Source organism: Apus apus, chromosome 15 (genome assembly GCF_020740795.1).
Source record: "Apus apus isolate bApuApu2 chromosome 15, bApuApu2.pri.cur, whole genome shotgun sequence".
Classification (NCBI taxonomy): Eukaryota; Metazoa; Chordata; class Aves; order Apodiformes; family Apodidae; genus Apus; species Apus apus.
In genome coordinates this window covers 629,379-652,873 of record NC_067296.1, presented here as the reverse complement: position 1 = coordinate 652,873, position 23,495 = coordinate 629,379, and the positions used below count along the sequence as shown (strand labels likewise).

At 44.3% G+C, this 23,495-nt stretch overlaps 1 protein-coding gene across 9 annotated transcripts in view; it reads right to left on the bottom strand.

Moving 5' to 3' along the window:
• Nucleotides 1-23,495, bottom strand: part of NCOA6 (nuclear receptor coactivator 6) — a 48,019-nt gene that overhangs the window by 8,938 nt on the left and 15,586 nt on the right. For 8 of the 9 annotated variants that reach the window (XM_051633450.1, XM_051633451.1, XM_051633452.1 and 5 more), the window contains exons 5-12: nt 20,525-20,680; nt 19,544-19,666; nt 18,042-18,170; nt 15,533-16,348; nt 12,550-12,696; nt 10,500-11,619; nt 4,642-4,763; nt 858-3,797 (exon numbers count right to left, since the gene is read on the bottom strand). In XM_051633450.1, coding sequence (XP_051489410.1) covers nt 858-3,797; nt 4,642-4,763; nt 10,500-11,619; nt 12,550-12,696; nt 15,533-16,348; nt 18,042-18,170; nt 19,544-19,666; nt 20,525-20,680 — 5,553 coding nt within the window. The remainder of the gene's footprint in view (nt 1-857; nt 3,798-4,641; nt 4,764-10,499; nt 11,620-12,549; nt 12,697-15,532; nt 16,349-18,041; nt 18,171-19,543; nt 19,667-20,524; nt 20,681-23,495) is intronic. The other variant, XM_051633458.1, reaches the window with a different exon arrangement.

Below are 23,495 nucleotides of genomic sequence, written 5' to 3'. Positions count from 1 at the left end.
GAACTTAGGGAGAACATGAAGAAAAAAAGTTAAATGTTCCTGTTTAAATAAAGAATATCCACTTCCATTTGTCTCCCCCTTTTTAGCCACAGGGAAAGTCACATTCAAGCTGAAATTCTCAGCTCCACTGACTTCTGTGGATTTTATCTTCCATGATTTTATCTTCTGTGTCTAAATTCACAACGTGAAGCACACCAGATATTCAGACAACTTATCTCAAAGAGTAATGGTTTATTTCCACACCATTTTCAACAGATTAAAAATGGCATCAAGAAACAGGAACAATGTCATAAATAAAGTCAGTCAGATGCTCAAATTAAAATAGTAAAGGAGGCAGCTAAGATGTGAAGGTGTTTTACGTTTCTGATTTGGGTGCAATTCCCTTGTAATCACTTTTTCAGCTACTTCTCTGAAATGAGCATTTTAATTTTTCCCTAGACATGAGTGTGGCTGTTTTTCTTCTAGAAGTTATCCAGCTATTTCCCTGCAGGGCTGGGTTACTCAAAGAGGGAACTGGCATTATTAGGGTTAACTCAATGGATCATAATTGAAGTCAATAAAGTGAAGTTACAAAAATAAAAACTCCCTGGCAGGCCTGCAGCAGAGCCCCAGTGCACTGACCAGTAGAAAAGACACCCTGCAGACTTTTGTCACTAGTGACCCATCCGTTCCCTCCGGTACAGGGAGTCACTCCCCTCGTGTCGCATCGTGACAAATACCCCATTTAAGCAGCAAACAGCAACTTAAACATCTGAGATGTGAATCTCAGTGAAACACAAGCCCGTGCCTCACTCGGATACCAGAAGCCAAGCAGCAGGTGCCGGCAGAAGGGGCAGGGCCGCCCGCCCCGCACTTACCTGCGCTGGGCAGCAGCTCCTGCTCCGCTCCTGCCTTCTCCTCGGCCGCAGCCGCCCCGAGCTGCTCGGCGGGCACGGCGCTCTGCCCGCTGCCGCTGCCGTTCGTGCTGGGGGCGGCGGGGCCGGGCTCCGGGGCGGCGGGGGCTGCGGGGCCGGGGGAGCCGCCGGGCACCGGGGGAGCAGCCGCCGCGGTGCCGGACCCGCCGGGCCCAGGAGCGCCCGGCTTGACCGCGCTGGGGGCTGCGGGGGCCGCTGGTTTGGGGTCTGGTTCTGCCGGTGGCTGCTCCGCTCCCAGACTATTGGGAAGCGACGTTTCCAGTCCCTGCCCTTCGGCCTCTCCGTCCAAAGCGTATTGCTCTTCCCCTTTCTCAAGGGAGCCAGTGACTTTCTTGCAGGCTTTAGTCAGCAGGAGTTGGCCAATCTTGTCTACCTTTCCCTTCCCCTTACTGGATGAAACGGGACTGCGTCTGTTCCCAGAGCCTGGACTGCTGGTGAGGAGAGGTGACACCACAGGGCCCGGCTGCGCCGCTGTGACAGAGCCCTGCTCGCCCGGCCCGCTGCCTTGAGAGGCCTCCTCCAGGCTGAAGTCTTTGCCTTGCTGAGCAGGAAGATGCGCAGGAACGCTGGAAGAAGTTGTAGCGGGAGAAGGCAGCTGAGCAGGAGGTGCCAAGGGATTGAGGACGAGCGGCCTGCTGGTGGGAACACTAGGAACAGGGCTGCTGGATGATGTGCTGGGGGGTGTGGGCCCAGGGAACTTGATACTCTGTGGTATATGCAAAGGACCAACAACTGCAACTGACTGAGGCATCAGACTAGAGTTAGAAGTCATGGGGGCTGCTGGGATCGCGCTGGACTGAGAGCCCTTCATAACCTGAATGATGGAGGACGAGTTGATGAAGACGGGTGTAATAAACTGTGGCCGGGCGCCAGACTGAGCTGTTGACTGTCCCTCAGAAACCATCACTTTGTTCCCTACGTTGGGCATTGTGACAACAGTTGACACTAATGCAGGTTGCAAGTGAGATGGCAATGGTGCTGATGTATTAGCAGAAGATGTAATAGGGTTTGACGTTACAAAAACTGTTATCTGGCTGGGGGGTAAAGGACCTGAAATGGAGGAAGAGCTGACAGGTCTCTGGATTACTGGAGGAACACTCTGCGCAATGGTTGAGTTTACTTCTCCCGGTTCCTGGTGCCCTGGATTTGAACAGGGCTCACTGGTTTGAGGCAAGCTCAGGGAACTAGATGGCTCTTTGCTTGAGGATGAATCCTGCAGTGGAGGAATGACAGCTATCTTCTTTAGCTCCTCACCAGTGGTGACTATGGGTGCCATTTCGAGTCCAGTCACCCCAGAAGGCTTAATGGTTACATTAGGAGCTCCAGAATTATCCAGAAGTTGACTTAAAGAAGTTGGTGCTTCCCTCATAGCTGGAGATACCATGGTTTTACTTTCCTCAGAGACTGGAAGCTTACTGGTGTCTGAAGCCTGACTGTCTTTTTTGAACTGTTCTTCTGGAACCAACACTTTCACTTCTGGAGTAGGGATACCTTTTAGTTCAATACTGGGCTGGTCCTTGTTACCTTGGACACCTTGGACACTTGGACACTCATTATCTTGAGGCACACTAAGGGTCTCTTTATTGTCTTCAAGAATGCCAGTTGCAGCAGGTACAGAAATTGCAGGATTCTGATTACTTACCAGGTTATTATTTTGAAAACTTGTAGTCACAGGTGTTGGTAAAGAAGAGGGACCAGCCATCATATTTCTTTGTAATTCCATGTTCTGCAGGAGAGATGGATTCTGCTGAGTTGTCAAGGATAATTTAGCTGTTTTGGAATTCTGTCTGCCAGGGCTTGATGTAGTTTTCCTGCTGGATCCAGGACTGGACCTTCGACTATTGCTTGGACTTGCTCTCTTCGTTCCTCCAGTGTTGGTTTGCTTTCCTGAATTCATGGCCACGTTTTCCAATTTGTGTGACTGAGAAGCAGCAAAACTAGACTGATTGTTAATCGTGAGATTTGACGGGGCTTGTCCAATGGCCTTCAAAGTAGTGGGATTAAGACCCTGCTGATCAAATCCTCTATTGAGATTAGGCCTGGGAGGTAAAGGAATATTAATCTGGGGAGGGAACAGGCCAGCTATAGAAGCATTGAGTCTCTCTGGAGACAAGCTAATTTCTGATGGTTCTGTGCTAGGTGGACGGTTATTAGGAGTCTGAGGATAGTATGGCCTTGGGCTTGCTCTGTTAGGAGTTTTAGGCCTTGAAGTTTGTGATGGGGTGGCAACATTTGGAAAATGGTGTGTAAGACCAGTAGGCAGAGAATTAGACTGCTGCTGGGGACTTGCACCTTGGGCAGTTGAAAGTGTGGATGGTCCAGGTTTGGGTCCCGTCATCATTAATTGGTTCTGTGAAACTACTAAATGAGACGTCAAATTATTCTGACCTCCTGATGCCGGGGGGCCTTCAGCTCCACCTCCTTCTGGAAGGGAGGACACTGATGAAACCTCTCCGAGGGGTGAGCTGGAAGGATTCTGTACAGTATCTTGATAAACCATTTTTCTTGCATTGTTTCCCAGAGGAGGATTGCCTGGCAAGGACATTCTTTGTTTATCAGGAGACGGAGGCACCGATCCAGGACCTTGGAGGTTAACCATTACTGGCATGTTACCACTCTGCTGCATCGGCATTCGCTGGGCCTCCGGGTTGAGAGGCCCTCTAGGTGGGTGAACCCCTTGTGGCACAGGGAGCCGGACTGATTTGGGATCCTGCTGCATCATGAGCATCATCATCATCTGCTGCTGCTGCTGTGGGGTTTGCGGGGGTGCCTGGGCTTGCTGTGGTGGTGGCTGTGGTGGCTGCTGCGGCTGCTGCGCATGTGGCATGAGCTGAGGTGGCATCTGCTGAAGTGGCCTTTGTTCCACTGGCTGAGATGGATAACCTAAGATAACAAGACGATACATTAGTTAAAACCAAAGAGCAGAGAAAACAAAATTTCTGCAATGAACAAAGTACAGCCAGGAGCCTGTTGATCTTACACGACACTTTAGAGGTAAAGACAAAGATTTTACTTCATTCTTAATGAGATTTTTACTTCATGTATGAATTATGACATGGAGTTGGAGATCTCTGTAGAGTAGCAGATCAGCTATTAGCTATTACTCTACATTCATGCCACCCAAAAAGTCTCTGCAGCTGTCCCTGGGCTTGCTTTCAATTACAAATGCAGAGGTGGACTAATTAATACTCCTTAAAACAAACATAGGAGCTTGACAGGCCCTGTGGGGCATGGGCTGGCATACCTGTACCTGTTACATATCTTCCACCTTCCAGTCTACAAAGCAGAATCTGCCCTGTATTAGTTTGCCAAAAATGGTGCCAAGAATCATCTGTGTGACTATTTATAAAGTCTTCTGTGGACTCTGTACTTAAACCTATGTGCAAAGGGTATTTCCAACTGCAACTCCTGTTTCTTAATGCTGGAAAGTCACCTACTAGTTAATGCTAAATTTTCAAGGCATCAGTCTGTGCTACAGCTAGAAATACACATTTCTTTAACAATTATGTTACTGCTGAATAATTCAACGTGATAGCTGCAGAGCAATATATAAGAATGTTGCTACCTCTTCATTTTGAGTTAATTCAAAGAAAACATTTAAACAAAGGAATCAATTAGTTTTGGACCAGGAAGTGTGATAAAACAAATGAAACAGAACTGTCACAAAGATCAGGAAAAGCTCTCCTATAGTTGTTAAATTCAGATAATCACAGAAAAATCTTGCTACCTGGTGGCCTACTTGCAAAATCTGTAAGTTTAGGGCCTGAATTATCTAAATTCATTCCTTGTTCTCCAGACATCGACGACTGATCACTCTCCTCCAGGCCAGCTGGACGTGGTTCTGAAGAACTGAAAGAAAAATCATTGCAATTAAGATCAGTGTTTAGCTTCTGCTTCTATAACTAAGTAATTAATTGCTAGCACTTCTCCCTGACCTCACTGAAGTTCACCACTGCCTCAGGTGAAACATGAAAACATGAGCAGAGCCCAGCTGTGCTGACAGTCACTCCTGCACCTCAAACGCTACCGAAAGGGAAACAAGTTGCCTGGTGCTCTGTTGATCTGAAACATGTCCCTCCTCGGTTTCTACACTGAATTCCAGTTTTCTAACAGGATGCCAGTGGATATTCCAAAAAGATACATACATTTAAACTAAATAGGCTTCTCTCTGCTGCCACACTTTGTCCTGGTTTTGCTGGGGTAGAACCACAGAAGTGATTTTCAGTTCAGAAAAGCTGCATTTTTGAGAAGAATGCAGCTCCCAATTTGGTGAGAACAAAGTTGATAAGACACTTTGTTTTAGCTTGTGGCCAGCCTGGGTATGCAGGTTTCCATAGTGATCAAGGTCTCCAGCAATCTCCAGCCAGCTGGTGCTAGGACGAGGAGCAGCAGGAGCCAGGCAGCTGGCCCAGGCTGGCCAAGAGAAGTGATCAGGCCAGAACATCATGCTTGGTATGAACTGGGAAGTTCCTGGGGACTGCTCTCTCTCTCTCAATGGCCACCATCCCCGGAGGGTCTCACCTGTCCCTCTACTCCCCAGACCCACTCTCCTGCTTGCTGTGACCATCTGGCTGGGGCTATGGTGCTGGCAGGGTTCCACACTTGGCATCCACTGCTGGGAACGCAACACTCATGACCATGGCATGGGTCGAGTATAACGTTGTGTCCTTTATAAAAGTATGTTATTTTATTAAATGTTTCCATTTTAACTCACAGGTATCTTCTTTCCGTTTCCAGATTCCCACCTCATGTGGGGAGAGCTTGATGGTGCTAGAAGAGCTGCTTAACCGAGGTACAGATAAGTAAGTATCATGGGTAGAGGCACATAAATTGCTAAGTTTGTATCAAGCATTTTAAGTCATGCACCAAAGCACAGACCTTTGTGGGATATTGGGGCTCTGTAATTATCATAGAACATAGAAAGGTTTGGGTTGGAAGGGACCTTAAAGATCATCCAGTTCCAACCCCCCTGCCATGGGCAGGGACACCTCCCACCAGCCCAGGTTGCTCCAAGCCCCATCCAACCTGCCCTTCAACACTTCCAGGGATGGGGCAGCCACAGCTTCCTGGGCAACCTGGGCCAAGGTCTCACCACCCTTACACTCAAGAATTTCTTCCTAAGATCTCAACTCAATCTCCCCGCTTCCAGTTTGAAGTCATTCCCCCTCATCCTATCACTCCATGCCCTTGTAAGTAGTCTCTCTCCAGCTTTTCCTTCTCCTTTTCCTTCCTTCTTGAGCTTTCTTTCTTTTCTCTCTCTCTCTTCCTCCCCCCTTTTCAGGCACTGGAAGGTGCTCTAAGGTCTCCCTGGAGCCTTCTCTTCTCCAGGCTGAACACCCCAACTCTCCCAGCCTGTCTCCAGAGCAGAGCTGCTCCAGTCCAAGGATCATCTCCATGGCCTCCTCTGGACTCACTCCAACAGCTCCATGTCTGTCTCGCACTGCAGGCCCCAGACCAGGACCCAGCCCTACAGGGGGGGTTTCACCAGAGCTCTGCTGGTCACACTGCTGGGGACAGCCCAGGACATGGCTGGTTTCTGGGTTGCACATTGCCAGCTCATGTCCAGTTTTTCATCCACCAATACCCCCAAGCTGTTCTTCAGGGGGTACTTGATGCTTCAGGGAACTCTCTGGGGCAATTAAAAACTGTTCAGAATCAGTGCCAAATAATTAATAAAATCATAGACTGATTTGGGTTAGAAGGGACCTTAAAGATCATCTAGTTTCAACCTCCCTGCATGGGCAGGGACACATCCCACTAGAGATCGGGGTGTCTTCCATCAAGACAACCTTTGCAGACTTAGAAAGGAGCACGTTTGGATAGCAATCAATATATATGGTCAGAGGATGCAAGACAAAGAGAGATGGAGAATAAAAGCCCTTCACTGCTCCTCAGATTCAGGAACATGTAGGCTGCAGGGAAACCTATGTAATAAAGAGCTCTTGAGTTACAACTACAGACAAAATAAGCCCACTGCCAACACAGAGAGGCAGAATAATGCAGAAATCTCAAGGACAAAAGGCATGTTCAGCAAAAGAAGAATTTGAAGCAAATAAAGGCAGAGAGATCTGTCTTTCTTCATTTTACTTGAGAGTAACACTTTCTGGCATCTCTAGAGCTGCCATGGAGAGAGCCTGGCCTGTTCTAATGTCCTATTAACTCCCTAACCAACATTCAGAACAGTGTGTGAATTCCAAGTCTCTGAACTTGCAGCTGGTCAGAACTGGAAAGAAGATAAAGCAAGAGTGAAGCAAGGTAAGAAATGGGACAAACACAGAACCCTTCCAAGCACTGCTGCTCAGCAGGCAAGGATTGCCAAGGAAAGCAGCTGGAGTTAAACCTTTGGTCTAATCCAGCAGACCACCAGTTTTTGTCATGCAGTTGTCACAGGTTTGCATGCCTCCACCCAGAAATATGAAATTTGGCAAAATGCATACAGGTGCCCCAAAAGCATGATATTAACAGCCACAAATGAACAAAAATGTTGGCAACAAAAGCAACCAGAGGAGCTTCAGCCTTTGATGTAGATGCCAGAAACGTGACTGGGAATAACTGCCTACAATGACGAATATCATCTTACATTTCTTATTGTGCCATTTATCATTTCTTTATAGTGGTGGGAGATTAAAAAAATGCTAGAAATACAGATTAGCTAAAAAGCAGATGCACAGCATCACTGCACAAACAGGTTTCACCTAGAAAACAATCGTGGAGCAAAACCAATTCTTCAAAACCAGCTCCTGGCAGCTGAGCAGGCAAGCTGTGCAAACCCTGCAAAACACACAGGAGTTTTGGTGCTAGCAAAGAGAAGCAGCTTCTGCAGGCAAGACTGCTGGAAAATGTAAACATAACTTGAATTTTGAATGTAGCTGAAATTCACTGGGCACCCAAATTCTGAACATAACAAGCAAGATGAGAAGTTTGTGTGTGAGACACAAATATTCCATATTTCTTCTTCTCTCCTTTTGCTCTGGATGTAAAAGAAAAGCAAAGCCCAACGGCACATGAGGTACAGTGTGTATTGTTGTAAGTGAACCCCTTCCTACTGCTGCTGCATTCTCAAGCATGACCTTCAGATACAAAATCCCTCAGCAGATAGGGAACTCCACAAGTCAAAAAAACTCCAAAAGCAACAGCACACCCCAAACCCCAAACCTTAAAAGGGGTGCAGATGCTGAAGGAATGTATGCAAAAATAAAATTCAGTACAGGTGAAGCAGAACCAGCCCTGCTGACAGGGTTCAATGCTCTGCAACAACTTCTGCTTTTCTTGAAAGGCACTTGTCCTCTGGTGCTAAATGAGTTTCACCTCCCACAAGTCCAGGAGGGCTGGCACCTCCAGACCTGTGGTTAAAAGCTCTTGGAATCTGGTTGAGAAAAGCATCTTGATGCTGCTCCCCTCTGTACATGACACCTCACCCTGGTCCCACCCAGAAGGACCTTCCTTACTCTGGTGTCACCAAGGTGTCCTGATTTGAGCCAGGATGAAGCCAATAGTCAACAGTGACACAAGGGCACTACTTCTGTTCCACCAGGGATGTTCAGAGCCTGTGCACAGGGGAACATCCAACAACTGTGCAGGCATCTATTTAATCGTATTATCTAACAGGTTTTATCTACAATCACATTTCATCTTTTTTCCTTCAGTTTACATTCCATTACCTACACTATTAAGGTTCAGAAAACAGATGCAATCACTTTTGAACAACCTACTTTTCCAAAATGTCTTGGTTTTCATTCCAGTGCTGAGTTGCTCAATTTAGCAAACCCTTAAACTATTTTAGACTCCACTGAATAAACTCTTTCAATAGCTCTCTTATCCTATTTACATTCCAGTATGGCTCAGTCTAGAAACCATATTATTAATGGTACTTTTGTTGGTATATTATTATCTCTCAGACATGATTTCTAAGAAAAAAACCCAACAAAATTGTTTTTAGTGTATTTATCAAATTGGCTGAATTTCCAAACAAAATTTGCTGCTCTAAATTCTAAAATTTCTGAGGAAAAGTGACAGAGAAAAAGCTGGGATGAAAAGCATCCTTTCTGCTTCTGACACCAAAGAAAGTGATCCACATCAGAATTAAAAGAATGAGCAATTCCAAGAAAGGAAAATGCTGAGCTTGCTAGGGAAGCCAAGAGCTTTACAGCCAGTTTTCACTGCAGTCATCCTCCTTTTCCTGAAGAAGAATTTCAAGTTTTATCAAGATAGTTCCCTTCTTAGTGCTCCTGCAAGGACAAATTGATTTATATATATATATATATATATATATATATAAAACCCACTAATAACCAGAATGCTAATCCATCTTGGGTGCCAAAACAGCATTCTGCAGGTAGCATTGGCAAGTGAAAGGTCACTGAAAATAAGTGTCAGAGTAAGTACAAAGTGGTGTTTCTTTTGTTAAGTACACTGAAATTTGATTAAATGCCTCATCGATGAGCTAGGAATTCCTTTGAGTTGTCATAGCTCCATAGAAAAGTTGCAATTTAGGCTTAATTTATTGTGAGGTATTTTTAACAAGCAAATAGTCTTGTGAGGCTTTGTAAGCTCAGAGAAGAGCTTGAGATATCCCTTTATTGATATTCCTAGGCTGAAGCTGCCTGATCATCAGTAAAACTAATGAAAACAAAAAACTAATGGGGCTTTTCTTTAACGAGTAACAGCTTTTCTGTTCAGCAGAGAGTGCTGACTCGTCTGCTCCCTCTGAATCCTTTGTCGTTTCCGTGGCAAGACAGCTCACTACAGTGGTGGTTACTATTCTTTTATTGGAATCTATATAGTGGAAGCATTTTATTTGTGATTTTTTTTACATAGCACCAGATCTTTCCTACCTAGAAATACAAAGTTATTTTTATCTTTGATTTGGGGGGGAAAAAATCAACCCAAACCAACCCCAAATTTCTGTGAAAGATGCAGATGACTGATAGTGACACAAGGTTTGCATGCTTTACTGCAACTGATCAGCAGTGCCTACTGGTGGGATATGAATGGCTGCCCGGTAGCTGCTACCCAACTGGAACGTTTTTGATAGAAAGAAAAGACATTGTTACTGTTTGAAGACACCTGCATAGCTTTGAATGTCAGGTGAACAAGGCAGGAAAATACCTGCTTGCTATTTAAGACTCTCTGCAGGATCTAATGTCTCAAAGTCTGAGGCTGCACATTCTACCATAATGCTACTACTGTTCTTTACAGCTGGTGCAATATACTGTTACAAGCCATTCCTGCCAAATTACTTGTACTTCAAATCTCTGGAATGGCAAAGACATCTCCATGCCCCCATATACTTCCCCTTCCACATAGCCAAAAAGGATTAAAGCTAGAAAGCTTGGCACATTGTCACCAGTGGTTCTCTGATAATGGGGTTTATAACCAAGCTGGAACACTTTCATGTTTTTTTTGAGATTTTTTTAAAATCTTGAAGACTTGCCAGTGGGTTATCATTTAACCCTTGAGAGAAACTGCTAGAATGTAAAACAATACAGGTCCTTTCTCACCCCATACTTGCTGAAAAAAACACTGACAAGTTGCCTGGGGAGCTTCCCCACGCCCCATATAAAAACTACATAATATTCAACCTACGTTGTTTGTTCTAGTTGTTGATTATTTTTCTTCTTCCTTGGAGGTTTCTTCTTCTTTGGCTTGCTGGCATTCTGATTGTTTTGTTTGTTGTTCACACCAAAGTGTCCTGCTGATATATCACTTTGTAGAAGGTTAACCAAGAGCGGACTTGTGAGCGTAACATCTTTATTGACAGGAAAAACAGGATTCTGCCCACAGGAAATCTGATTCCCATTTGGTGTTCCACTAAAGCCCGTGTTGAAAGGCAGCCCATGGCCCGAGAAATGACTCCCTGAAGTGTTGTTGTTTCCTTGCATTGCTTGCATATGGGAAGGCACCATGTTTGGCTGCTGCACAGGAACATCAGGTAACATCTGCGTCAAGTTCACATCATTATTTGTTGTAGTAGTAGTATCCCCAAGTTGCTGAGATACGTGAGGACCAGGTCCAGTGGGTCTTAAAACTTGCCCTTGAATTCCCATAACCTGAGAAGGATTACCATTCACAGGGCCCTGCTGAGCCATCATCTGCCCAGTGAACTGCACCATGTTTCCTTGCATGTTTGGGGTTGGTCCTCTCATCATTTGAGCTGGCCCCGTCATCACATTGGACTGGTTTTGAGAACTAAAAGGCTGTTTATTTCCTTGCATCTGAGTGGCCATCATCTGTTCCATCATGGAGTTTTGCTGTAACAAGACCTGGCCCTGAGGTCCCATCATCTGATTGTGTGTAGACATCATCTGCTGTCCCTGCTGAGGAATCATCTGTTTGGGTGGGGTCATCCTCTGGGGAGAAGGACCAAGGTTTTGGTTTTGTGGTGTCACCATCATTTGGCCTTGTGGCATGAGCTGAGTTCGAGACATTATCATCTGGTTTTGAGGGTTCAGTGACCCCTGACCCTGGATGTTTACCATCTGGCCTTGAGAAGATACAATTTGCTGATGCATCCCCATAAGTTGAGACTGTGGTCCTTGCTGAGGCTGTCCCTGGATGTTGCCCATGTTAACTTGTGGCACCCCACTAGAACCAGCCTGCTGATTGTTCACATTTCCATGAAGTCCCATTAGATTGGGCTGCATCATATTTGGTGGGCCATGTGGTGCTTGCATCTGATTTTGAGGAGGTCCAGATCCTTGGCCACCTTAAAAAAAAATTGCCAGTAAGAATCTGATTGGAGTAGCATAAGAGTTTTCACAACTTTTTATGTGGAGGAAGTACTCAAAAATGGCTCTCCTCCCTTTTCCAATGAACTGGAATATCTGACACATTTGCAGTCCTATGATGCAGTATTTGAGGCTACAGATATGTGTTAGTTGTCAAAATAAAACATCACACTTCTCAAAAGAAACATTTAAGACCAGGACTCCCCTTCCCACCACTGCAGAAGACATAACAGAAATTTAACTGCAGTTGTTATCTGTACATCAGTTTGAAAACCTTCCATAGTTATCACCTAACCCAGCAGAATAATTCCAAATAAGCTTCAAACCTTGAGGTTATTTTACAATGGGTTAAAATATAAATACCTATGGAATACTGATGAAGTGATGTTACCAGGGTATCCATAAACCAGACAATAGGCTAATAATCAAATTGTTAATGGAGACATTTGTGAACTAAAGATTTATTTTTTACAGAACTGGCTACAAACAGACTTCCAAAGGAATGAATAAATAACCTTTTCAAGGCAGAAAAAGATTATTTTGTTATTTTGCTTCTAAGATAATAACACAGGTGTTTGGTTTTTTTCTGGACAAGATGTTCCTTTTGCGTTATATCTTTATTACCCCTGTCTTCCAAATTGCAATGCTACTTTCTTAAGAAATACTCTGATTCAAATACCACGGCCCTAGTCAATAGAAATTTGTTTGAAAACCACGAGCAGCCTTCTGCTTTTATTCCCCTCATTTAGCACTAGACACAGGGTGCCCCCCACAGCCCCAGCCAGCTAACTCCCTAGTGCTGCCAAGGGTTTAATGCTTTGGTATCTGTGTTACACAAGTCAAGGAGTCATTTTCTACCAAAAAAATAAAGAAAGAAGAACCTGAGGACCCCCCCATCCCAGGCAGACCTGTGTGCTGCACGTTCTGGGCAGTCTGCAGCTGCGGTGCCCCGCTGCTCCCCGCAGCTCCCGGAGCTGTGGAAGGCACCTGAGCCTGCAGGAAGTTCTGGCTTGTCTGGCCCGAGGGGAACCCTGGCGGGAGGCGCTTGGCCATTCCTGAACACAAGAATTGTCTCGTTAGTAAGTATGGAAAACAGGAAGGAAAAAAGAAAGAGAAAAATGTCCAAGAGGAAGAATACCTTTGAGTGGCAGGCTCCAGACCTAAGCAGAAGTGATTTCTGCCAATATACACGACCCACTGAAGACATTTAAAGTTCTTATCTGTTCAAGAACACTGCCTAACCAGCTACTATGACCCAGTTCAAACTGTAATTTAAGTACAAAACTTAACCCACAGAGAAGGTGAAAAGTCCATGGTTGACTTTAGAAACTACAAATTAAAGCAACAGGTGGCAGTTTTCCTCTCTGCTGCATCTCCAACCCTAATCAGGCCCTATGCTTGCTCCAGGTATGCAAACAGTACTTACTTGTGTCTTTGTTGCAGTGGTGTGCTCCTCTCAACAACCTCACCATAACCCTCTGGGTGCACAGTCCTTAGCCCCCCGTTGCACTGCTCCTGGGTGTAAGCAGCCTCAGAGTAACTTCTTGACCTAGAGGGGGCTGAGTAGCCTCTTGAGACATCATTGCCCTCATTGAAGCCCCTTTGCTACTCCTACTGTGACCGCAAGTCACACAACCAGCCCCTGCCTTGCATTACCCACCCTTCAGCAGAGCACACCCCCACCACTGCCCTGGGACAGAGCAAAACCTCCCCTCTCCCCAGCACCCTGAGCAGCAGCACCCCAGGGCTGAACAGAACCCTCTTCTTTTGAACTCACTGTCAAACAGATGGTGTCACAGACCACCAAGCATCCCTGTCCTCCCTGTTCTGACCCACTGCCTGTAGTCAGAATTTGACTTGGGTTCCTTCTCCACTTACAGCTTCCTTGCACACCTGATTGTACTGCTTGTGTTAATTACGTTGGTCTTAGGCTTGTAATTAAGATTTCAAGATAATCAAGTTTACAGGTCAAACAACAGGACACATCTGCAGATATGGACACATACGTCTTGAAACATCCCACCCTTGCACTGTATTTTTAATTCTAGTCAACTTTTAGGAAAGTTTTGCATGTAGGAAAGTTTGAACTGAGAAAAAAAGTGTTAATTTGGCCTATTCCAAATCTAATTCTGATTTGCTAAACTAGCTAGTTGAAATGGGAAGCATTCAAATGTATTCATTTACATCAAATCTTTAAATGCAAAATGGCTTAAAAACTGAAAAGTCTGTAACTGCAAATTTATTAACATTAATTGCAGCAAGGAACATGCATGCACAGGAGCCAAGCAAAGATCTCAGCAAGCGGAAGCAACACAACTTTGCTGAAGCCAATAGAGTCCTGGCTTTTTAAATTAGCTAAGGATACAGCTCACAGCAGGATTATTGATTTTAACAGTAAAGTCTACAGTGAGTACAAATAATGCATTAGGATAGTTTGTTTGGGTGTCTTTTTTAACTAAAAAAAAGTGGTTTGGTTTGTAACAGCTTTACTTAGCATAACCTCTGTATACTAACCTCTGTATCCTTCTTTTCTATCTAGAGGTCATGGCTATGCTACCTAGAGGAAACAATTCCTGAAGGGGACTTATGGCTGGTGAGGCAAAACTGTAGGGAAATGTGACTATAAAAATAATCAATATCTTGTCTCCATCTAGAAGAAGTTAAGACATACCAAGCACAGGAAACTGGCAGATCCTAAAAACAGTTTGGAAGAGGATAAATTTGAAACTGAGGCAATTAATCTGAACCATATTCATTCAAATTCAAATGAGACCCATGGTATGAACAGTGAAAACAAGAAGCTTGTCCAGATCAGCAGACCAAGAAATGGGTATTCCTTACAGCTTTTTGGACACATTTGGATGTACAGAGTGACAATTCAAGGAATTAAAACATATATATGTATATGTGCATGTGTGTGTGGGTGGACAAAGAACATGGTCATATTTTATAAGCACAGAAAGAAAATACTTTAAAGGCTTAAGCAAGAGCTTGTGTGTGGGTATCAGAGAGCAGCCACTCAAGAGAAAGATGAACAAATGACAGAGCAGAGAGAAGTGGTACAAATCTGGCAGAGAACTACAAAAGGCTCAAGGGGAAAAAAACAACACCAAGGACACAAAAGAGATCTTGGGATTGGACAATGAAATTCCTGCCCTGTTTGAAAAAAGAATTCTAGGAGTAGTAAGTAAAGGATGTGAGCGCAGAAGTGCAAGGAGAAAACTAAAGACAACACAGCCAAAAGGGAAGTTTAAATCTCCCTTGATCTCCTAATTTTAGAATAGGGAGTACACAGCATGGCAATAATAGCTTCTTCCTCTTTTATAAGGGAAGAAACTGATGACAAATAAAGACAGGGTCAAGAAGAGACATCCACAACTTAGAAAGGAAGATGCAAAATAACACCTCACTTCTGTAGCAGAAAATGTAAATGGTTATAAACAAAGCTGAATAGAGAAAGAGAATGTTCATTTGTTCTTATTACACTCAAAAATATCCCCTCCCTCCAACTCTCAACAAAAGACCACCACCAAACCAAAAGAGAAAGCCCACAGCATCGCTGAATATCCTGAACTTGCCTAAAGGTAACAGAAGAACTGTAGAGGACAACTCCAGGCATAACCAGCAGCTACATGGACCAGTTCTTTCTGCAGTGGCCCAGAGCCTACCTTAGGCTGCCCCTGTGACACTGCAGGACAGAGACAGGCAGTAGAGATGAAGTGATGCTGATGCTAATTCACCAGTCCACACTATATACTCAGTCTCCCACTACATACTCAGACCTTTATTCTGCTTTTTACAGCATCTTTTCAAATCTAACAGCAACATCAGTTCTAGCCATTTTATGTTTCTTTTCTTTTTAAAATAAAAGAAGGTCTCAGTACTTCTTACCTCCTAAGCCAGGGTGTAAACTTTGTGGACCTTGGTTTTGCTGCTGCATCACCATGAAGTTGGGGGGTACATTCCCCTGCTGCACCATGGGATTACGACTAGGAGAACTGACAGGCTGCTGGAATCCCTGGGGAATTGTGCTACTCTGGGGAGGCCTTGGTCCCATCTGCTGCTGCGTCTGGTTAACTGTTGGAGATGATGCAGGAGATCCCTGCTGGAAGGAGGAGGGAGAGGAAGCAGGAGACTTGTTGGTCAGGTGGGGTTGTTGTAGTGGTGTAGGAACCCGTGAGGGCCCTCCCTGAAGGCTTTTCATTTGAGGAGCAGTAAACTGGCCAGGATTGCTGATTTGGGGAAAGTTTGAGTGAGCCTGGGAAGCTTGCTGGCTTCCAAAAGGATATGGAGGTGGAGGATGAGTTGGAGTTTGTACTGTTGCTAGAGATGGTCTTGCTTGAAGTTGCTGCTGCATTTGTCCAGGTAACGGGGCCTTTTTCCAACCCTGGTTTACTGTCAATGTACCCAGTGCTCCCTGGGTTGGAGGAGGCTGAAGTGCTCCAGCAGGAAGCTGGTTCCAGCCAGGGGGAACTGGAACCTGTGCTGGTGAAGTAAATGAAGGTCGAATGCCCTGCTGTGGCTGCTGATGTGGCTGGGAAGGACGTGTCTGCAACTGCGTCTGCTGCTGGAGCTGCTGAAAGTTGGCTGGGTTCATCTGCCTGTTTACAGGAATTGACTGCATTGAATGGAGCTGGGGAGCTAAAGATCCCGATGGATGATTTTGCTGCTGGATATTTAGCCCAGATAAGAGTGGGTCCATTGCATCTATTAAAATAGCAAAGAAAAGTAAAAAAAAAAAAATAACCTACTGTAGACAAAACCCACCTCAAACCAAAAGGGTAAGTTGCATTTGCTCACTCTGCACACAAACTCATGCTCCAGTGTTCCCATTTCACCAAAGCAGAAGACAGTGCTTTGGAAGTTTTCAAAACATTTAGGAACCCTGACAAATCAGGTATCATCAGTTGATAACTCCTAGAATCACGCATGATAGCTCCCCAGTACTTGTTGCTACAGGCTGTGTATGCCTTGTACAACCTCAGAACTGTAGAATCACAGAACATCTTGAGTTGGAAGGCACCCCATAAGGACCATTGAGTCCAACACCTTGCTCCTCACAGTACCACCTAAAACTAAACCATACAACCAAGAACATTACCCAGACGCTCCTTGAACTCTGACAGGCTTGGGGCCCTGGGGAGCGTGTTCCAGGGACCGACCACCCTCCAGTGAAGAACCTTATCCTAATGTCCAACCTGAACTTCCCCTGACACAGCTTCATTCCATCTCCTCATGTCCTATCACTGGTCACCAGAGAGAGGAGATCAGCACCTACCCCTCTGCTGCCCCCCTTGAGGAACTTGTAGACTGCGATGAGGTCCCCCCTCAGCCTTCTCTTCTCCAAGCTGAACAAGCCAAGTGACCCCAGCTGCTCCTCGTAAGTCTTGCCCTCGAGACCTTTCACCACCTTGGTCACCCTCCTCTGGACTTGTTAGTCTGATGTCCTCCTTCTGTTGAGGGTCCAGCCCTGCCCACAGTGCTGGAGGTGGGACCACCCCAGCACAGTGGGACAGTCCCCTGCCTCGGCCAGCTGGCAATGCTGGGCCTGATGCACCCAGGACACAGCTCTTTTGGCTGCTAGGCCTGGCACCTGGTCACCCTGCCTAGTATTTTCCTAATATCCAATCTGAACCTCCCCTGGTGCAACTTGATCCCATTTCCTCTTGTCCTATCACTGGTCACCAGGAAGAAGAGGCCAACACCCACCTCACTACAAAATAACCCACCTGTTGGGGCTATTAACCCAACCAGTTTAAAAAGTGGCAAATGGAGCAATTAAGGCAGTATATTAAGGTAACATTCCAAACAATGTAAAACATCTATGAAAAGAGCTTTTAATAAGAGCAACCACTGCAGAGATCTACAGAAGTTGGAAGTGCTGCCACCATCTTATTGAGGAATCTTCTTCTGTGGTTCCAAAATGCAAGTAACTTGTACTGGTAGAATTGTGAAGAGTAAACCCTAAACATTCAAACACCCCCAGATCCTCAATCCTTAAACTTCCAGCCCACTTACCCCTCCTGAAAAGCACTTGTGCTCCGTCTGGTACACATGATTCCTACCAGAGATGTCTACCTCATCCAACCAACCTTCATCTTAGCCTTTATCTAAACACTGAGCTCAGTCACAACAACTCCGTGCAAACATACCACTGCTGCTGCTGAATGCATTTGACCAAAACAGCCAGCAAGCTGGTGACTTATCAGGCAACCCAATTACTTGAAAAGTTTGTCCAGATGAATGGGGGACTCTTCCACAGAAAAAGTAACTCCCAGAAAGGGCAGGGGGAGCCCTGGACAATCCTGGTGTACGCTTATGAGTGCATGCTCAAGCCTGTGTGCTGAAGAATAACAAGTGAGGAACATTTTCAGATCAATACTGTGACTGTTTTTACCACCTGGCTGTGAGGAAGGCCGAGGTGTTCTTGGCTGCAGCTCAGCACTAGCACCACCTGCTACCATAGAGGAGGGCACATTTCCACTCTGGGACATCATGACAGCTGCAGCATTGCTCATTCTTATTAAACCTTAAAAAATAGAAATAAAAATTATCGAGTCTTGCAGTTTTTACATAGAGAAAAATATTGAGGTTTTTTTCCATAAAATAATTTTTCAACAAAACATTTATTGAAATGTAAAGAATTATTTGTCTGAAACAATCTGAGGACATGTACCTCTGTCTAAAAGCTTAGATAAATCAAACAAGTTAAGGTGATGTTGAAACCAAACTTTTAAAAAAGGCTCTAGAAGGAACCACTGAACTCAGGGATTATTTGAGCCTGCCTTGCCACAACTCACCAGGTGACAAGATTGTATCCAAGTTATACACCTGCCAGAGTTTTTGCAAAATCTGGTAGTAGAAAATAACAGGTGTTTGTAAGAAAGAAAAATGTCAATGTTTCACTTCCACAGGCTCTTATTTTATAAAATATTGTTGACCTGTTGGTTATATTGTTGTTATATTTATACCATTTACATTTATCCTGTTGACCTGCAGACAGGAAATTAAGCTCCTGATGATCACAGGGAAGATCAGAGCAGCTGCTTTCAAATTAGACCTTTATTCACATGTTTTACACTCCTTGTTAGGCACAAGTAGTTAACTACTGTTTAATCAGGTTTCTACAGAGGTGAAATGTTCTTTCAATTCCTTCCCAGCAACAGTCACACATGCATCTTACATCACCTCTGACAAAAAATGTTCCCAGTTTATTTTTTAATTGCTTTAATTCTATTTACTAAGATACTAATTATTTTGCCTTAATATTCAGGTCTTAGAATAAATTACAGAGTAGTTTTCTTTTAAGACTTCATAAAATCTAACTTTTGTAATTAAATGACTTATGCATATACAAGTGCTCTAAAACGTAGAGCTGAATAAAAATACACCTCTCCACAAAAATTAATTTTCTATGATCAGATCTCAAAAGTTTATCAGGAAATAAAATGACTAACAAGGTGACAGTGTCCTGTCCTCCCCAAAGTTATCATGGATTTAATCTAAACCAGTTTATTACTGCACACTGAGTGAAGTCTTATGCTCATTTTCAGAAAGGCAGCGAAGCAGAAACCTGTGATCATTCGTGCACATTTCAAAGTGATTTCACTAAACAACAATCCAAAACACCAAAACCAACCCCCAAACTGCCAAACCCTCAAAAAAAACCCCAAACCAAACCAATCTGCTCCTCTACCCAATTCATTCCAATGTTAGTTGGACAAAATGCAGCCAAGTGTTTAGTTTACATAAGGTGGGATGTGGTTTGACAGTGCAGAAACAAGAACACACTAATTAAAATGGCAATTATAATTCTGCACACAATAGTAAAAATTAATTACTAGCTTAGTAACAAATTTCAAAGTGTATCAAGCTAAACAAATAAAACCAAGAGGATTTTACCTTGTCCCCCTTGCATGGGGAAGCCAGTTTCCATTCGAAGGGCATTGCTTGCTCCCAGGGGCCCATTGATCCGGACATCCTGGCTTCTGTTCTGAGCTAAAGCTAAATTGATAGCACCTTCCCCTAAAAATAAGGCAGTTTGGGTGAACTGAATGATACAAAGAAAAGCAGAAAATAGCCATTTTCAACAGGATATCTAAAAGATGTCAAGGAAGGAAGGACAAACTTTACCTATAGATGGACAGTTACGGGTCATACTACCCTGCTCCTCCGGATTTCAATTTTAAGAAAAACTAACATCATGACAAGCATTAAATGCCCTTGGTTTCATCCTGAGTGTGCTCTTGGACAAGTGTCCAGAATGGGTATTTTAATTGTGAAATCCACTGATAATTTGTTTTGAAGAAAGCCTCATATGAAACAATTAGGGGGGGAAAAATCATAGATAGGTTTGGGTTGGAAGTGACCTTAAAGATAATCTAGATCCAAGCCCCTGCATGGGCAGAGACACCTCCCCCCAAACCAGGTTGCTTAGAGCCCCATCCAACCTGCCCTTCAGCACTGCCAGGGATGGGGCTTCCACAGCTTCCCTGGGCAACCTGTTCCAGTGTCTCACCACCCTCATAATAAAGAATTTCCTCCTAATATCTAATCTAAATCTCCCCTCTTCAAGTTTTCAACCATTGCCCCTTGTCCTCTCGCCACCTGCCCGTGCAAAAACTCCTATAGGGCACATTTTGCTAACACTCAAAAAACATTTTTCAGGAGGTTTCCTGATGCTCAGAGGATTTTCAGCTCTCATTGTTACCATTAAACCTACTCTTGACAGACTACAAGTCTTGAGCTACCTTTTCACTGAAGTCACTCTCCAAATTACTAAATTAGAAGTTTTGCATCGTTAACAAAGGACACAAAATCACTTACTGAGTATCATTAAATTAGAAGCTTAATAACTTTGGAAGCAGATTGAGTGCAAAATACCTTCAATTTGAACAGAGAGAATCCCCAGGTCCCGAAGCTGCTGGTTATTGTTCTGAGCCAGAACTCGCAGCCGCTCCGCAGCTTCGCGGGGGATGTTGAAGGTAACGCGGACACTGTTCCAAGGCTCGATCTTCTGCAGCTTTAACTTGCTGGATTCTTGAAAGGAAAATAGAGTCAGTGCCAAGGCAGTTTTCAAACAAATACGATGAAATAACTTGGTAAAAAAAGCACAGCTGAAAAAAAGAAAAAAAAAAACACCAAACCAAAACAATTATTCGGCTTTGAAAATCTTGAGCGGTTGGTGTCAGGTAGAGGAGACTTCTCCGGCCCAGGCACACGGTGCCCGACACCACCAAAACACCTTGGGTACATTCCAAAAATTAACTATATAAAAACTATCCACTTGAGAACCAACATAACAGGCAACACAACCACTTCATAGCATTATTCACAAAACTGAAATATTCTGTGGATAAGCTACTTTGGAAAGATAAAACAGATATAGTGAATCTGGTAGCAAACCAGATACACAAAAAAATAAAACTCCTAATTCTTAAAACGCTTGACAAACACTTGTCAGTGCCAACAGAGTCCTAACAGTAGTTCATTCATTTCTAACGTATTATTTATTATTTTCTGAACAGTTGTGTTCAGTCCACTGTAAAAACCACATCTTAAAAGTCGTGCCGAATATTTAGTCACAGGCTTTCTGAAAACCTGTTCTACAGGTGAGTGTATCCACATTGATCAAGTGTTTGAAAAGTAACAAGCAGGAACTAGAAAAATGTCAGGCTGCCACATTGGATGCATTTCTCTGAAGTGATACCAAAGCAAGTTATTACTACAAAATGCATTTAAGGATAATTTTTTAAAATATCTTTCTAATACAGGTTTATAAGTGTCCAGTTTCTAGCTTTGGGAAGAGTCTTTGGGAAGTCTCTTTGAAAACAGGCAATGTTGGCCCAAATTTTTATCAGCCAGTTATCAGATTTACTAAAAATTTGTTAACTTTTTGATTCTGAAGAACATGCCATTTAAAAACTTAATAACTTATTCCTATTTAGGAATCTCTTGTCCCTAACTAATTCACCAAGTCCTCTCTGCTGCTACAGTAACAGTACTAATACATTCATCCTCTTTCTACCTACAAACACATTTTTGGCCAGAAACATGACAGAAGCAGTTTCAAAACTTCCATTTGTGGAGGTCTGAACAGTCCTGTATCTGCTGTTATTAACGTTCCAGTATTATACACATTAAAACTGAATTATCAGTTTCAGTATTTCTAGACAAGAACTCACATCTCTTGGTTTTCAAACATTCCATCTGCCAAGTCTAAACCCAAGATTCTAAATCAGTTTCAGTAATTTGTCACATGGATAATTTTCAAATTAATTTGATCCTGATTGTAAAACTTTGCTTTCTGCTTTCTCAGCTGATATCTGAACCACAATTATTAACCCTGCCGTGAACATCGATAACAAATCCAGCATGCAGACGCCTCTGTATAATCAAGGCAACTCCATACACTGTTCAGTCTGCACTGAATATGCTTCCATTCCAAAACCACCCAATCAATCCATGAGTTGAACACATCTCCTTTTGCACCAGTCACTGTCTGTTTGCTTCAGGAGTTTCCCTAAGGCCAAATGTTGGGTCCTGCACTTCGGCCAAAACAACCCCAGGCAAAACTACAGTCTTGAGGAGGAGTGGCTGGAGAGCTGCCCAGCAGAGATGGACCTGGGGGTGCTGACTGACAGCAGCTGAACATGAGCCAGTAATGTGCCCAGGTGACCAAGAAGGCCACCACCACCCTGGCCTGCAGCAGGAACGGTGTGACCAGCAGCACCAGGGAGGTGATCCTGCCCCTCTCTTTGCTCAGCCTTGGTGAGGCTGCACCTCGAGCACTGGGGGCAGGTTTGGGCACCACAGGATAGGAAGGACATGGAGGTGTTGGAGAAGGGGCAGAGAAAGGCAACCAGGCTGATGAGGGGTCTGGAGAACAGCTCTGATGAGGAGAGGCTGAGGGAGCTGGGGCTGTTCAGCCTGGAGAAGAGGAGGCTGAGGGGAGACCTCATTGCTCTGTACAACTACTTGAGAGGAGGTTGTGGTGAGGTGGGTGTTGGGCTCTTCTCCCTGGTCACCAGCAACAGGACAAGAGGAGATGGGGTCAAGCTGCACCAGGGGAGGTCCAGGCTGGAGTGTTGAGGCCTTGGAACAGGCTGCCCAGGGAGGTGGTGGAGGCACCATCCCTGGAGGTGTTCAGAGCAGGGGTGGACGTGGCGTTTCATGAGATGGTTTAGCTGTGGGGGGTTGCAGGGTGGATGGTTGGACTTGATGATCTCGAAGGTCTCTTTCAACCTTGATGAAGATTTTATGATTCTGCTTCCAATTGTTTATAAGATACAGCTCAAAACGGTGGTATTTCTTCACAGTATTTTTCTTTTATCCCAGCTTTTTTATCTCCCCAGCAAGTACTGCAAGAACTGACATCAGGCCCAACTGACTACAACTGAACAAAATGGAAAGAAAGAAAATGTGACCAAGAAATCCAGTCTGGTTATTCAGAAGTCACAGGTTATTTTTCTGAAGAAGTATTTTACGTTACTGAAAAAGCAATGCAATTAACATTTTTAAATCTAATCTAGGAAGGGGGATTCCTCATGGTCCAGTGTAACTTCCAAAGACCATGCACAAGCAGAGCAGCATGCTGAGATGGGAACCTACAGTTACAAGGAAAAGCTTGGTTCACTACCAGGAGAAAGAGGGAAAGTGAATGGGCAAGGAGGTGGGTGTTAGCCTGCAGTTACATGACATCATGCCCAGTCAGAACTGGGCTGCTGTGGGCAGAATGTCCAAGGCTCCCCTGGCTATGTGCTCCTGCCACCACACCTCAGGCAACCCACCTGGATTCACCTGCTTCAGTAGCAAACTACTAACAGCAAGAAATTAAGAGGATGATATAACCCCA